General features: G+C 48.8%; 2 protein-coding genes across 6 annotated transcripts in view; one reads left to right on the forward strand and one right to left on the reverse strand.

Moving 5' to 3' along the window:
• The window catches only part of fam161b (FAM161 centrosomal protein B), a 39001-nt gene extending 36745 nt beyond the window's left edge, over window positions 1-2256 (reverse strand). For 3 of the 4 annotated variants that reach the window (XM_086002675.1, XM_086002674.1, XM_086002677.1), the window contains exon 1: window positions 2048-2254. In XM_086002675.1, the coding sequence (XP_085858801.1) occupies window positions 2048-2182 (135 nt within the window). In that variant the 5' untranslated portion in view covers window positions 2183-2254. Of the gene's footprint in view, window positions 1-2047 lie in introns of all 4 variants that reach the window. The other variant, XM_086002676.1, reaches the window with a different exon arrangement.
• The window catches only part of coq6 (coenzyme Q6 monooxygenase), a 49966-nt gene that overhangs the window by 19905 nt on the left and 16685 nt on the right, over window positions 1-13376 (forward strand). The window contains exons 1-4 of one of the 2 annotated variants that reach the window (XM_086002681.1): window positions 5593-5863; window positions 8255-8389; window positions 9173-9231; window positions 11045-11171. In XM_086002681.1, the coding sequence (XP_085858807.1) occupies window positions 5677-5863; window positions 8255-8389; window positions 9173-9231; window positions 11045-11171 (508 nt within the window). In that variant the 5' untranslated portion in view covers window positions 5593-5676. Of the gene's footprint in view, window positions 1-5592; window positions 5864-8254; window positions 8390-9172; window positions 9232-11044; window positions 11172-13376 lie in introns of those variants that run through there. The other variant, XM_086002682.1, reaches the window with a different exon arrangement.

A 13376-nucleotide genomic window follows, 5' to 3' on the forward strand; every position in this document is an offset into this window, starting at 1 on the left:
TCAGACACACACACACACGGTCAGACACACACACACACACACGGTGAGACACACACACACACACACGGTCAGACACACACACACACACACGGTCAGACACACACACACACACGGTCAGACACACACACACACGGTCAGACACACACACACACGGTCAGACACACACACACATGCTCGCACACGCACGCTTACGCACGCACGCTTGCACACACGTTTACACACGCACGTTTACACACGCTTACACGCACATTTACATACACACGCACATTTACACGCGCTTACGCACGCACATTTACACGCGCTTACGCACGCTCGCTCACACGCGCTCACACACGCTCGCAGACGCACGCATGCACATGCTCAGACACGCATGCTCGCACGCTTACACGCTGGCTTACACACACACGCGCTTACACGCGTACACACACGCTCTTACACACATGCTGACACACGCGTGCTTACACACGCGCGCTTGCACACGCTCACTCACACGCTCACTCACACATGTACGCTTACACGCGCGCTTACACGCATACACGCACACGCTGACACAGACGCACACACACAGACGCTTACACACACGCTCACACACGCACATGCTCACACACGCGCTGACACGCTGACACGCGCTGACACACGCGCTGACACGCAGGCGTACACACGCGCTTACATGTGTACACGCTCTTACACACGCGCTTACACACGCACACACACATGCTGACACGCTGACACACACACGCTGACACGCTTACACGCAGGCGTACACGCAGGCGTACACACGTGCTTACATGTGTACACGCTCTTACACACGCGCTTACACACACACACGCTGACACGCGCTTACACACTCACGCTTACACATGCACACACTTACACGCACACTTACACGCACGCTCTTACGCGTGCTTACACACGCGCTTAGACGTTTACACACACGCTTACACTCAGTCACATGCTGACGCACGCTCACACGCACACGCTCGCTCACGCTCACACATGCACGCTTGCACATGCTTACGCACGCTGACACGCACACGCTGACACACGCTTACACGCGCGCACAAACGCGCTTACACACACACGCTGGCTCACACACAGACACACGCTCAGTCGCACACACACACGCGGTGAGACACACACGCGGTGAGACACACGCTCACGCACACACACACATTTACATACACACATTTACATACACACGCACATTTACACGCGCTTACGCACGCTCGCTCACGCGCTCACGCACGCTCGCATGCACACGCTGATGCGCACGCGCTCAGACACGCACGCGCTCAGACACGCACGCGCTCAGACACGCACGCTGGCTTACACACACACACGCGCTTACACGCGTACACACGCTCTTACACCCACGCGCTTACACACACATGCTTACACACACACGCTGACACGCTCGCTCGCACGCTCAGACATACCCTTACACACACGCACGCTGAGACACACACGCACGCTGAGACGCACGCATGCTTAGACACACGTTGACAGACACACACACGCTGAGACACACGCTGAGACACACACGCTTAGACAGACACACACGCTTACGCTTAGACACACACACGCTTGCACACACGCGCTTACACACATTTACACACGCTTACACACATTTACACACACAATTTACACACACTTACACACATACACATTTACACACACAATTTACACACACTTACACACATACACATTTACACACATGCTTACACACACGCATTTACACACACGCTTACACACACGTACATACATACAATCACCAGGCAGCAATCAAACCAAATGAGCCATGACAGTGTTACCATGGCAACCGAAAACAACCGGGCCCGAGGCCTGGAAGCCGGGCCGCTCCAACAGCAGCCTGGTACCGGGGGAGGGGCGGCGGTGGGAAATCAACCCTCGCGGTCGGCAGCCCGGACTAACTGAAGACCCGGGCACCCAGCCCCGCCCGGGCGCGGTGTCCGGGTATTAATGAGCTCGGGCAATGTGTCGCTTGTTCAGATTGCCCGGGGTGATGGCCGCTCCGCTCCGCGCTCACCTCAGGCAGCCAGCCGCCACCGCCGCCTTTCTCTGGCGCCTCCGCCCGCTCCCTGCTCCGCGGCTGCTGGCTGCTCCGGAGCCGGTCTCCAAGGTGCGAATGAGTGAGAAAGGTCAATCCGTGCGACACCGGCATCTTCGAACCAGAAAACCGAGGCCTGACCCGAGCGGGCAACCCTGAGCACCGCCTCCCGCTGCGCTGATTGGCGGAGATTGCCGCACCCACCTCGGTGCCGATTGGGTGAGCGGGACGTCAATCTCGACCTGGCCACGCCCCTCCACCCAGGCACCAATCGGCTTCCGCTGGATGGGTTGGGGGCCGCGCAGGCTGTGATTGGCTCTCTTATGCCACGTGCTCACCTTCCTCCCGCCCACTTCCATTCAGCAATTCTTTCAATGCACCAAAGGGGGCTTCGTAGTAAAGGGAAAGACTTGCATTGCCACAGCGCAGTTCACGACCTTAAGACGCCCCGAAGCTGCTTCACAGCCACTTCTCGGCCTTTTGGCTAAGATGAAGTGTAGCATCACACCCCAGTCTTCTTATCGTGTCCACGGACAGTCTATACATAGCCCAGCCAGAACTGGACACAGTAATGGGGTGGTGATGGTCCCCCCCCCCCAGCTATGGGGCGGCGTAAAAGAAGAAAAAACCTTAATTAAGGGGAGAAAAAATGAATAAAGTACTTTTTTTGGCGCTTAGTCACTTGTCATGTAGGAAAGGCGGCAGCCAATTCGCGCACAGCAAGCTCCCACAAACAGCAATGTGATAATGACCAGATCATCTGTTTTATTGATGCTGACCTACGTTGACTCCCGGTTAAGCAGTGCCTGGATTTCAAAATTCTCATCCTTGTTTTCAAATCTCTCCAGGGCCTCGCCCCTTCCTATCTCTGTAATCTCCTTCAGCCCCCCCCCCCCAACAACCCCCGAGATATCTGCGCTCCTCTAATTCTGCCCTCTTGAAGATCCCTGATTATAATCGCTCAACCTTTGGTGGCCGTGCTTTCTGTTGCCTAGGCCCTAAGCTCTGGAATTCCCTGCCTAAATCTGTCCGCCTCGCTACCTCTCTTTCCTCCTTTAAGATGCTCCTTAAAACCTACCTCTTTGACCAAGCTTTTGGTCATAAGAACATAAGAAACAGGAGCAGGAGTAAGCCAATCGGCCCCTCGAGCCTGCTCCACCATTCAATAAGATCATGGTTGATCCAATCTTGGCCTCAACACCACTTTCCCGCTCTCTTCCCATACCCCTCGACTCCCTTGTAGTTCAAATGCCTGTCAATCTCCGTCTTGAATATATTCAATGACTCCGCCTCCACAGCTCTCTGGGGTAGAGAATTCCAAATTTTCCCAACTCTCTGAGAGAAGAAATTCCTCCTCATCTCCGTCATCTGCCCTAATTTATCCTTATGTGGATCGGTGTCAAATTTTTTGTCTTAAAATACTCCTGTGCAGCACCTTGGGATGTTTTACTACGTTAAAGGCGCTATATAAATACAAATTGATGTAGTTGATGCTGATGGAGGGATAAATATTGTCCAGGACACCTGGCATTTTATGTGGCGCAGTTCACCACCACAGGACGTCCCAAAGCGCTTTACAGCCGATGAAGTACTTTTGAAGTGTGGTCACTGTTGTAAAGCAGCCAATTTGCACACAGCCAGCTCCCACAAACATCAATCAGATAAATGATTAGATCGGGTTATCATATTTTCAGCTCCTCTAGACCCATCTTTTGTTTCTTTTATTGCCCCATTGCCATCCCCTTTTGCCGTGCACCATAATCTCTTTTGTTATTTAATCACTCCTGCCTTCCACCCTATCACAAACCTTCCCTTTTGTTCTTTCCCCTGCCTCTGTACTTGCTTGAAACCTGTTACATCTGTAACTTTTTACGGTTCTGGTGATAGGTCATGAAGTCATGAAGTCATAACGGCACAGAAGGAGGCCATTCAGCCCATCGAGTCCGTGCCGGCTCTCTGTAGAGCAATCCAGTCAGTCCCATTCCCTCGCTCTATCTCCGTAGCCCTGCAAGTTTATTTCCCTCAAGTGCCTGTTCCAGTCTCCCCTTGAAAACATTGAGTGTGTCCGCTTCCACCACTTCCGTCGGCAGCGAGTTCCAGGTCCTCACCACTCGCTGCGTAAAAAAGTTTTTCCTCACATCTCCCCTGCCTCTCTTGCCCAAAACCTTAAATCTGTGCCCCCTAGACCTTGTACCATCAATTAGTCACTTTCTTCTTCTGTCCCAAAGCACACCATTCCCTATCCAGCAGCACCTTGGAATCTCGACATTTAGCACTTTGATTACCAAAAGATTGGACAAGTGATCCCAGGGAAGGAGTGCGAGATTCTGAGAGAGAAGTGATCAAATCATCCTTCAGGCCACTCTATGTCGTTACCTGAAATCCACGAGTACAGAAGAATCAGGAGTGATCTAACTGAAATGTTTTAGATGATTGAAGGGTTTGACAGGATAGAGAAAGAGAAACTATTCCCTGTGGTGGGAGAGTCCAGAACAAGGCGACATAACCTTAAAATTAGAGCTAGGCCGTTCAGGGGTGATCTCAGGAAACACTTCTTCACATAAAGGGTAGTTTCCTACATTATAACATTGACTACACTTCAAAAGTACTTAACTGGCTGTAAAGCACTTTGGGACATCCTGAGGTTGTGAAAGGCAAAGGTTAACTGTTTCTTTCTCCACAGATGCTGCCTGACCTGCTGAGTATTTTCAGCATTTTCTATTTTTATTTCAGATTTCCAGCATCTGCTGTATTTTGCTTTTGTATATTATATTAAATGATCAGATAATTGGGGTTCGATGAAGAGGGGTGGGAGAAGGCCTGTGTGGACCTGTTGGGCCGAATGGCCAGTTTATGTGCTGTTAATAAAATGTAATAATTTATTTAAATAATTTACATGAAAGTTCTATGAATCTATTTGTGATGTTGGTTGAGAGACATATATTGGCCAGTATGCTGGGGAGAACTCGTCTTCAAAATGGGATTTTTTACATCCACCTGACAAGGCAGATGGGGCCTCAGTTTGACGTCTCATCCGAAAGATGACACCTCCGACAGTGCAGCACTCTCCCTGTACTGCACTGGGAATGTCAGTCTGGATTATGTGCTCAAGTCCCTTGAGTGGGGCTTGAGCCCACAAGCTTCTGACTCAGAGGCGAGAGAGCTACCCACTGAACCACGGCTATCGCCAGTGGGATGGCTGGTTTATGGGGGGGAAGAAAGGAGGTGATTCGGCCCATCGGGTCTGCGCTGCCTCTTTCGAAGAGCATTCCAGTTAGTCCCCCTCCCCCCCTGCTCTTTTCCCCATGTCCCTGCAATTTTTTCTATGGTGTATGCATGCCAGAATTTATTTCTGGACATATTTGCATCCAATAAGAGACACATCAGATGGAATCCGGCAATGAAACTTATTCTCAACCAAAACATGGGAATATACCAGCCACAAATACTCCTGGACTGGGCTACTACGCATAACCGGAAGTGCACCTGCACATAGCGTATTATGATTGGCTGAAGCTGCAGGCACTTCCGCCCCGCACCGCCATCTTGCCCCGCTGGTGGAAGGTGACCGTTCCCATGGATTTCACTCGGCTGGCGAGCTCGTTGCTATGAGTCTGTGCAGGGGAGTCGGGCTGGTTTGTGGCCTTCGTGCCCGGGCACGGGTTTGGCTGCCGGGCACCGGCAGCCGGAGGTGCTCCTCCGGCCGGGAGGAGCGGGAGTCCGGGCCTCCGGAGCTGTACGATGTGGTCATCTCCGGCGGTGGGATGGTTGGCACTGCCATGGCCTGCGCTCTGGGTAGGACTCGGGGGGCCCACTGATAGAGGGCAGGTTGTGAGGAGCGTATGGAGCAGCCAGCATTGGAGAAGCATTAAAAGCGGGACCTATATATAAAAAAAGAAACATTTGTAGGCTCGAGGGGCCGAATGGCCTACTACTCCTCCTATCTTCTATGTTTCTATTTCTATAGCGCCTTTCACGACCACCAAAGCACTTTGCAGCCAATGAAGTAATTTTTGAAGTGTTGTAATGTAGGAAATGCGGCAGCCAATTTGCGCACAGCAAGCTCCCACAAATAGTAATGTGATAATGATCAGATCATCATCTGTTTTCAGTGTTGACTAAGCATAACTTCCTTACTTTTGCACCAGGACACTGGGAAAACTCCCCTGCTCTTCTGTGAAATTGTGCCGTGGGATCTTTCACGTCCACCTGAAAGACGGCACCTCCAACAGTGCAGTACTCCATCAGTACTGCACTGCGAGTGTCAGCCCAAATTTTTGTGCTCAAATCTCTGGAGTGGGACAGTGAACTCACAACCTTTTGACTCAGAGGTGAGAGTGCTGCCCACTGAGCCACAGCTGACACTATGATCAGAGAGTGGGGCTGTGTCCCAACCATTCAAATTCACGCAGCTCTGTTACATATGAAACCTACAGGCTGGAAGAGACCATCAAGCCTGCCGGACTCAACATTGAGTTCAACAATTTCAGATAATCCCTGCCCCCATTTTTCATGTTGTATGATTTTGCCATTCCCATTTGCAACATTTTATTTTTCCTGCCTCTTACATAAGCACAATATGTTCTTTCAATTCCTTCCTCCCCTCCTAACCCCCCCCCCCCCCCCCCGCACCTGCTTAATATCTGTTACATCTCCAGCTTTTTCCAGTTCTGATGAAGGGTCCCAGACCTGAAACGTTAACTCTGTTTCTCTCTCCATGGATGCTGCCTGGCCTGCTGAGTATTTCCAGCATTTTCTGCTGTTATTTCTGCCCCACACCATGATGGCTGGACCATCATGACTAAACACTTCTTTCCCCCCCCCCCCCCCAGCCATGTAATCTACTGGGAGGCAAAAAAAACAGAAAAAACCCAATAAGTGAAAAAAGTACACTGGAAAATTCCTCTCTGAACCTCAAGTGATCAAAAGCAGTCCTGAAGATCACATGGACCAAATGTTATCTATAAAGACCCTTACCTTCTATATGATGCGATCTCTGCCCCAGTCAGAAACCGGTCCAGCTCCCTCTTGAAGGCATTTCAGAGAGTCAGCACCCACCACACCAGTAATATATTCCAGAGGCTCACAATTCAATGGGGAAAAGAAGCAGCGCCTAACATCCAGTCTTCCTACTCTTCCATAGTTTAAACTAGTGATTCCCCTGGTCCTTCCCAATCTGTTAAACTGGAATAGTTTGTCCATAGGGATGCTATCCCCCAGCCCTTCAATTATTTTATTGACCTCCATCAGGTCACCTCTAAATCTATGCTGCTCTAAAGTAAATAGACCAAGGACCTTGAGCCTATCTGAGTAGCTGAGGTTCTTTAAGCTGGGAATCATTCTTGTAGCTCTCCCCTGGACCTTTTTGAAGGCCATTAATATCACCCACTATGTGGAGGGACGAAAACTGGAGATGCGGTCTGACCAGCGACCTATAGTGTCAAAATGTTGTCCTTTGATTTATACTGAATAGTTCTATTAATCTTTATTTTTAAAAGTGTGATGCCTCCAAGTAGGTTATACTTTTATATTCATAGAAATATAAGTTAATTCCCTGCAGGTATTTCATGCTGGGGTATGATTTCATGGGGCATCAACAACCTTTTGGTTACCGGACCGTTCTCTGGAGGATCACAGCCGAGTCCAATCCAGCGCGTCTGAGCCAGTTGCATCAAGATCTCTATGTGCTGTGGGAATAATGTTGTGAGGTGGAAGTTGGAGATGTTGAAGGGTTGGTAGCATCCTCTTCTCTACTGAAGACAGATGCAAAGTTCTCATTTCGTACCTCAGCCAGGCCCTCTGCCTCCATAAGAAGATCTCTATTTTGGTCCCTAATCGGCCCCACCCTTTGACTGCTAAGAAAGAAAGACTTGCATTTATATAACGTCTTTCATAACCTCAGGATGTTGCAAAGCGCTTTACAGCCAATTAAGTACTTTTTAAAGTGTAGTCACTGGTTGCTCTGAGTTAAAGTGCATGTCACATCAAGCCTGAAGTATGTTACAACTGAGTCTGGTTAATAATATATCTTGTAAATTAACTGTTGTGAAATGTAACATGATTACTGTTTTCTTAAAAAAAAACATTTTGAATGATCTTTATACAGTGACAGTCTTGTATATAGTTATATATAATAACATTCAAATGAATACTTATATTACGCTTGCTGTCTTTATTTCTCTGCAGCTTATGATCAGAATCTATCGGAGAAAAAGATCCTATTACTGGAGGCTGGAAATAAGAGAACAGATGGAAAGCTACCAGAATTGTACAGTAACCGAGTGAGCGCACTCACTCCAGGCACTGCGGTTTTCTTAAACCGTATGTTCCAGTTAACCCTTCGCACACTTATTCCAGTGTGTTGTGCTGTAATTATTCATTTGGAGGGAGGTAGCAGAGCAGAGTACTCGGGCTAGTCCATGCTGTTGAGGAATGCAGTTGGGTTAGCTTGCTAGTGTTGTGATGCCTGCCTGAGTAGCTAGAGGGTGTACTTCAATCTTTGCTCTTACCAGCCTGCCTTTATGCAAGCAGTAAAAAGCCAAGTTGCTTCTTCGCTCCGAAGATGTTCTCTTATTTGTGCTCATCAAGGTAAAGGCCAAGGGTGCCAGAGAATTCCTTTCTCCCTATGTTTTTCCATATCACAGAAACCCCACAGTGCAGATAGAGGCCATTTCGGCCCATCGAGCCTGCACCGACACATATCCCACCCGATCCCCGTAACCCCACGTATTTAATCCCCCTAACACTAAGGGTCAATTTATCATAGCCAATCAACCTAACCCGCACATCTTTGGACTGTGGGAGGAAACCGGAGCACCCGGAGAAAACCCACGCAAACACGGGGAGAATGTGCAAACTCCACACAGACAGTCACCCGAGGCCGGATTCGAACCTGGGTCCCTGGCGCTGTGAGGCAACAGTGCTAACCACTATGCCACCGTGCTGCCATATGCTTTACATCTGATCACAGCATTGAACACTTTCATTTCCCAATAACACAGTTGCTTTGCTTTGCTCTTGTGCACTGTACAGACTGCACACAATACAAAAAGAAAGACCTCCTTGTTTCAGCTTAACGTTTCTATCACTTTCACTTCTCTGTAGGTTTTGGAGCTTGGGATCGTATATGCAACATGAGGTACAAGCCGTTCAAGAGAATGCAGGTAAATCCCATTGTTGCGTTTGGGGGGGGGGGGGGGATTTTTACCTGACTCATTTTCAACAGTATTTTTTGTGTTCAGTATGTTTTTAAGGTTAGATTAAAGCTCCAGTGATGGCTTAGCGAGTTTGACCATTGAGGAGCTGAGCCATATACACCAGGAAGGTTCATGGTTCAACCTCTGGACTGTGAGGAGACAGCTGATCTCAGCCAAGGCGACATCAGCAGTGCTATAATTGACCTTAATTCTTCTATGATGTATTGATTATGAAATTGGGGCTCCTGCTCCTGATCACTGGCTGAAGACCCCTATGTGGACTTTGGTTGGGGATAGGTTCAGGTTCAGTGGATAAGCCCCCTGTGCTATTCACTGTTGAGGCTCACATATAAATAATGGCCACTCGGGCACGTGGCAGAAGGTGATTGGCACCCGTGGAACCTCGCTGCAGCAAGGAGTCAATGCCTTGAGCTGAGGGGAGAAGATTGCAGGAGGATCTGTGCTGAGTTACCTGTTCTTGGGTGGGGGGATGGGGGTTGCAATTGGCCTCAGCAACCCTTGGCTAGGGAGGGGATAAAACAGCTGGAGTTACCACTACTGGCGCTATCCACTGAACCTTGATGGAAGCATTTGATGATGGACATCATCTGAGGACAGGATCCAGCTCAGCAATAATCATGATCCCATTTCCCACTCTCCCCAACAATCACCCTCCAGGCTCGCGTCAAGAATGGACACTTAGATGAGGCACATGAGGGCCTATGTCTGTGGAACCGTAAGAATCTGAGACCTTAGGAGAGGATCGGTAATGGGAGAAAATGGAAGAAAGGGCAGTATAGTCTGTGTGCCCAAATAATCACCGAAATCTTCCTTATCTGATCTTGTCACCTAACTCGTGTCAGCTGTGGCTCAGTGGGTAGCACACTCGCCTCTGAGTCTGAGTTGTGGATTCAAATCCCACTCAAGAGACTGGAGCACATAAATCTAGGCTGACACTCCAGTGCAGTGCTGCACTGTCGGAGGTGCCGTCTTTCGGATGAGACGTTAAACCGAGGCCCCGTCTGCTCTCTAAGGTGGTTGTGGAAGATCCCATGGCACTATTTCGAAGAAGAGCAGGGTCCATCAGAAGATCCCCGGTGTCCTGGCCAATATTTATCCCTCAATCAACATAACAAAAACAGATTATCTGGTCAGTATCACATTGCTGTTTGTGGGAGCTTGCTGTGCGCCAATTGACTGCTGCGTTTCACACATTACAACAGTGACTACACTCCAAAAGTACTTCATTGGCTGTAAAGTGCTTTGAGACGCCTGGTGGTCGTGAAAGTCGCTATATAAATGCAAGTCTTTCTAATTAATGAACTGGGGAAAGAACAAAAACTGGGAAGGAAAAATGGAGACCTAATCAGGGTTTTAGAAATTCCTGAAGGGATTTGGTGGTAAAGATAGGAAGCTCTTCATGCTTAAATGTGAGATGGGAGCCAAATGGAACACTCATAAGATGACTGCAAGCTAAATGTAACTTGAACAGTAACTACCTGAGACATTCTTGTGCGGAGAACGTGGACTTGTTTGAAGCATTCACGAGATAAAAAAAGAAGAATCCTAATTCAACAAGTGGTAGAGGGGTATGGGGGCGGTGGGGGGGAAGACATGAAAATGGACCTGTAGATGGTCCTAACTGACAAGCTGAACTGAACGGGCTGAATGTTCCTTGTTCCTTCCTTGCGTGTTTAGCTTATGCCGTGTTCGGTTGCTTCATCATTAAGTGCTATATTGAGAGTGAACAGCGACTGAAATTCTAGTGTTTTCTCCTCAGGTTTGGGATGAATGCTCGGATGCAATGATTACCTTTGATAAAGCTAACCTGTTGGAGGACATGGGCTTCATCGTTGAGAATGATGTGATATTGTCAGCTTTATCTAAACGGCTGGCTGCCGCTGCTGGTAGGTGTTAACCTTGAAGCTAAGATGTTCTAAAAGTTTTCAGAACCAGGTTGTTGAGGTAATTGCAGTGCTGTGAGGTGAAACGTGGAAACAATGCGCCAAAGGTGTTCTTGTAGTTTCTCTCCCACTTGGATTTTTTCGCCTCCTTTCCAAAGGTGCTGACTCGTGTGGTTCCATGAGTTTCACCCACCCTGCAGTATCTCAGCTTAGTGTCAGTCTTTCGGATGAGAAGTTAAACTGAGGCTCTGTCTGCCCTCTTAGGTGAACGCAAAAGATCCCACGGCACTATTTCGAAGAAGAGCAGGGGAGTTCTCCCCGGTGTCCTGGGGCCAATATTTATCCCTCAACCAACATCACTAAAACAGATTATCTGGTCATTATCTCATTGCTGTTCATGGTGTCTTGCTGTGCACAAGTTGGCTACTGCATTTTCCTACATCACAACAGTAACTACACTTCAAAAGTGCTTCATTGGCTGTAAAGTACTTTGGGACATCCTCAGATCGTGAAAGGCGCTTTGTAAACAATGTTCCATTTAAGCCGTGCGGCCTTGCAGCGTTCTGGAGCTCCCACGCAGCTGGCTCACTGGCTTCTAAATGGGAAAAACTGCGCATGCGCGGTATTTTGAATAGGCCCCTTAATACAATTACTCTATAACTGCAATACAGGAGGCATCGCATGATGTCATAGGGCAATGGGACCACCTGGTGCAGTATTGGGTCAAGAAGGTCCCAGATTTAATTCCCAGTCTGAGGGAGCAGATCTCAGCCGAGGGGCTGCGCACCCAAAAAAATATTAAAGGAACATTGTATATAAATACAAGTCTTTCTTTTTTTTCTTGAACAGTGACTGCCAGCAGACTGTCTAATCAGGGGGAGGGAGCGTCACAGTTGAGCCCAATCCTCTTCACACTCACAGGAAGGGTCCCTTGCTAGTAATCAGGAGCGGGAATCTTTGCTGATTTTCTTTTTCCACCATTGTAGCCTTGCGGCACTGAGGCTAAATGTAGCGACCCTCCAGCTATTTGGCTGAGATCTGCTAACTCAGACCAGGAATCGAATCTGGGACCTTCTTGAATGACCCAATACTGCACCAGGTGGTCCCATTGCCCTATGACATCACGGGATGCCTCCTGTATTACCGTTATAGAGTAGTTGTTCATTTCGGAAATTAATGAATGGGGAAACTACGAGGATCAATTGGTTTTAGTTCAGCTCAGACTGATGAGATGAAAGCCTCCAGCTGTTGGTGTCCTATACAAAATTGGATTGGTCTCAGCCCCATTCCTACTAGGCATGGCCCATGTAACAAAATAATTCAACTCAAATTGGCAGTACGTTGACTACCTTGCTCCTCGGAGGGCATGAGGAAGTCTGCTGTGAGAGCTGGAAATTTCACCCTGATTCAATAGAGGGGGCTCTACTTGATGCCGGGGCAGAGCCGAGAGAAAGTTTACTCTGCCTCTCAACCAACAACAACTTGTATTTATACAGTGCCTTTAACATAGTGAAAAGGGAGAAAATAGATTGAGTGTAAACTAGCAAGAAATATAAAAACAGACAGTGGGAGCTTCTACAAGTACAGGTACACTATCCCTTATCCGAAAGCCTTGGGACCAGCTGAGTTTCGGTTTTTGGAATTTTTCGGATTTCAGAAGGTATTATTATAAGACTGGGAAATTTGTATTTAATATAAATTTTAAAAGTTCAGGCTACCTCTTGCGACTGTTCTGTGTCTCATTCCCCTTCCTGCTTCTCTGGAAAGCTGGATATCGGCTGACTCCTACTAAGCTGGCCCGCAAATCAGGTTGGGGGTGGGTCGGGGGTCGGGTCGGGTCGGGGGGGGGGGGGAGTCAGGGGGGAGAAAATAATATCGGACGGGCTGCGGTTTGGGTCGGGTCGGGTGGGGGGGGGGGGAGAAAAGAATATCGGACGGGTCGGGGGTCGGGTCGGGTGGGGGGGGGGGAAGAAAAGAATATCGGACGGGCCGCGGTTCGGGTCGGGGGGAGAAAAGAATATCGGACGGGCTGCTGTATTGTCGGGTTCACTCTCCCGGTACCTCCTTCACACTGCCCGGCTCGGCCTGCAATCTCCTACCCAGGAGGGAACTCTGTGACCCTCTGCCCTGCTCAGCGTAAGTCGTGCGCCACTCTGGTCATGTCGTGCGCATGACTTAAGCTGAACGAAAAAACTTTCGGTTTTTAGA

The sequence above is a fragment of the Somniosus microcephalus genome, chromosome 12, assembly GCF_052327205.1.
Source record: "Somniosus microcephalus isolate GS21.2 chromosome 12, FLI_Smic_1.0, whole genome shotgun sequence".
In the NCBI taxonomy this organism is placed as follows: domain Eukaryota; kingdom Metazoa; phylum Chordata; class Chondrichthyes; order Squaliformes; family Somniosidae; genus Somniosus; species Somniosus microcephalus.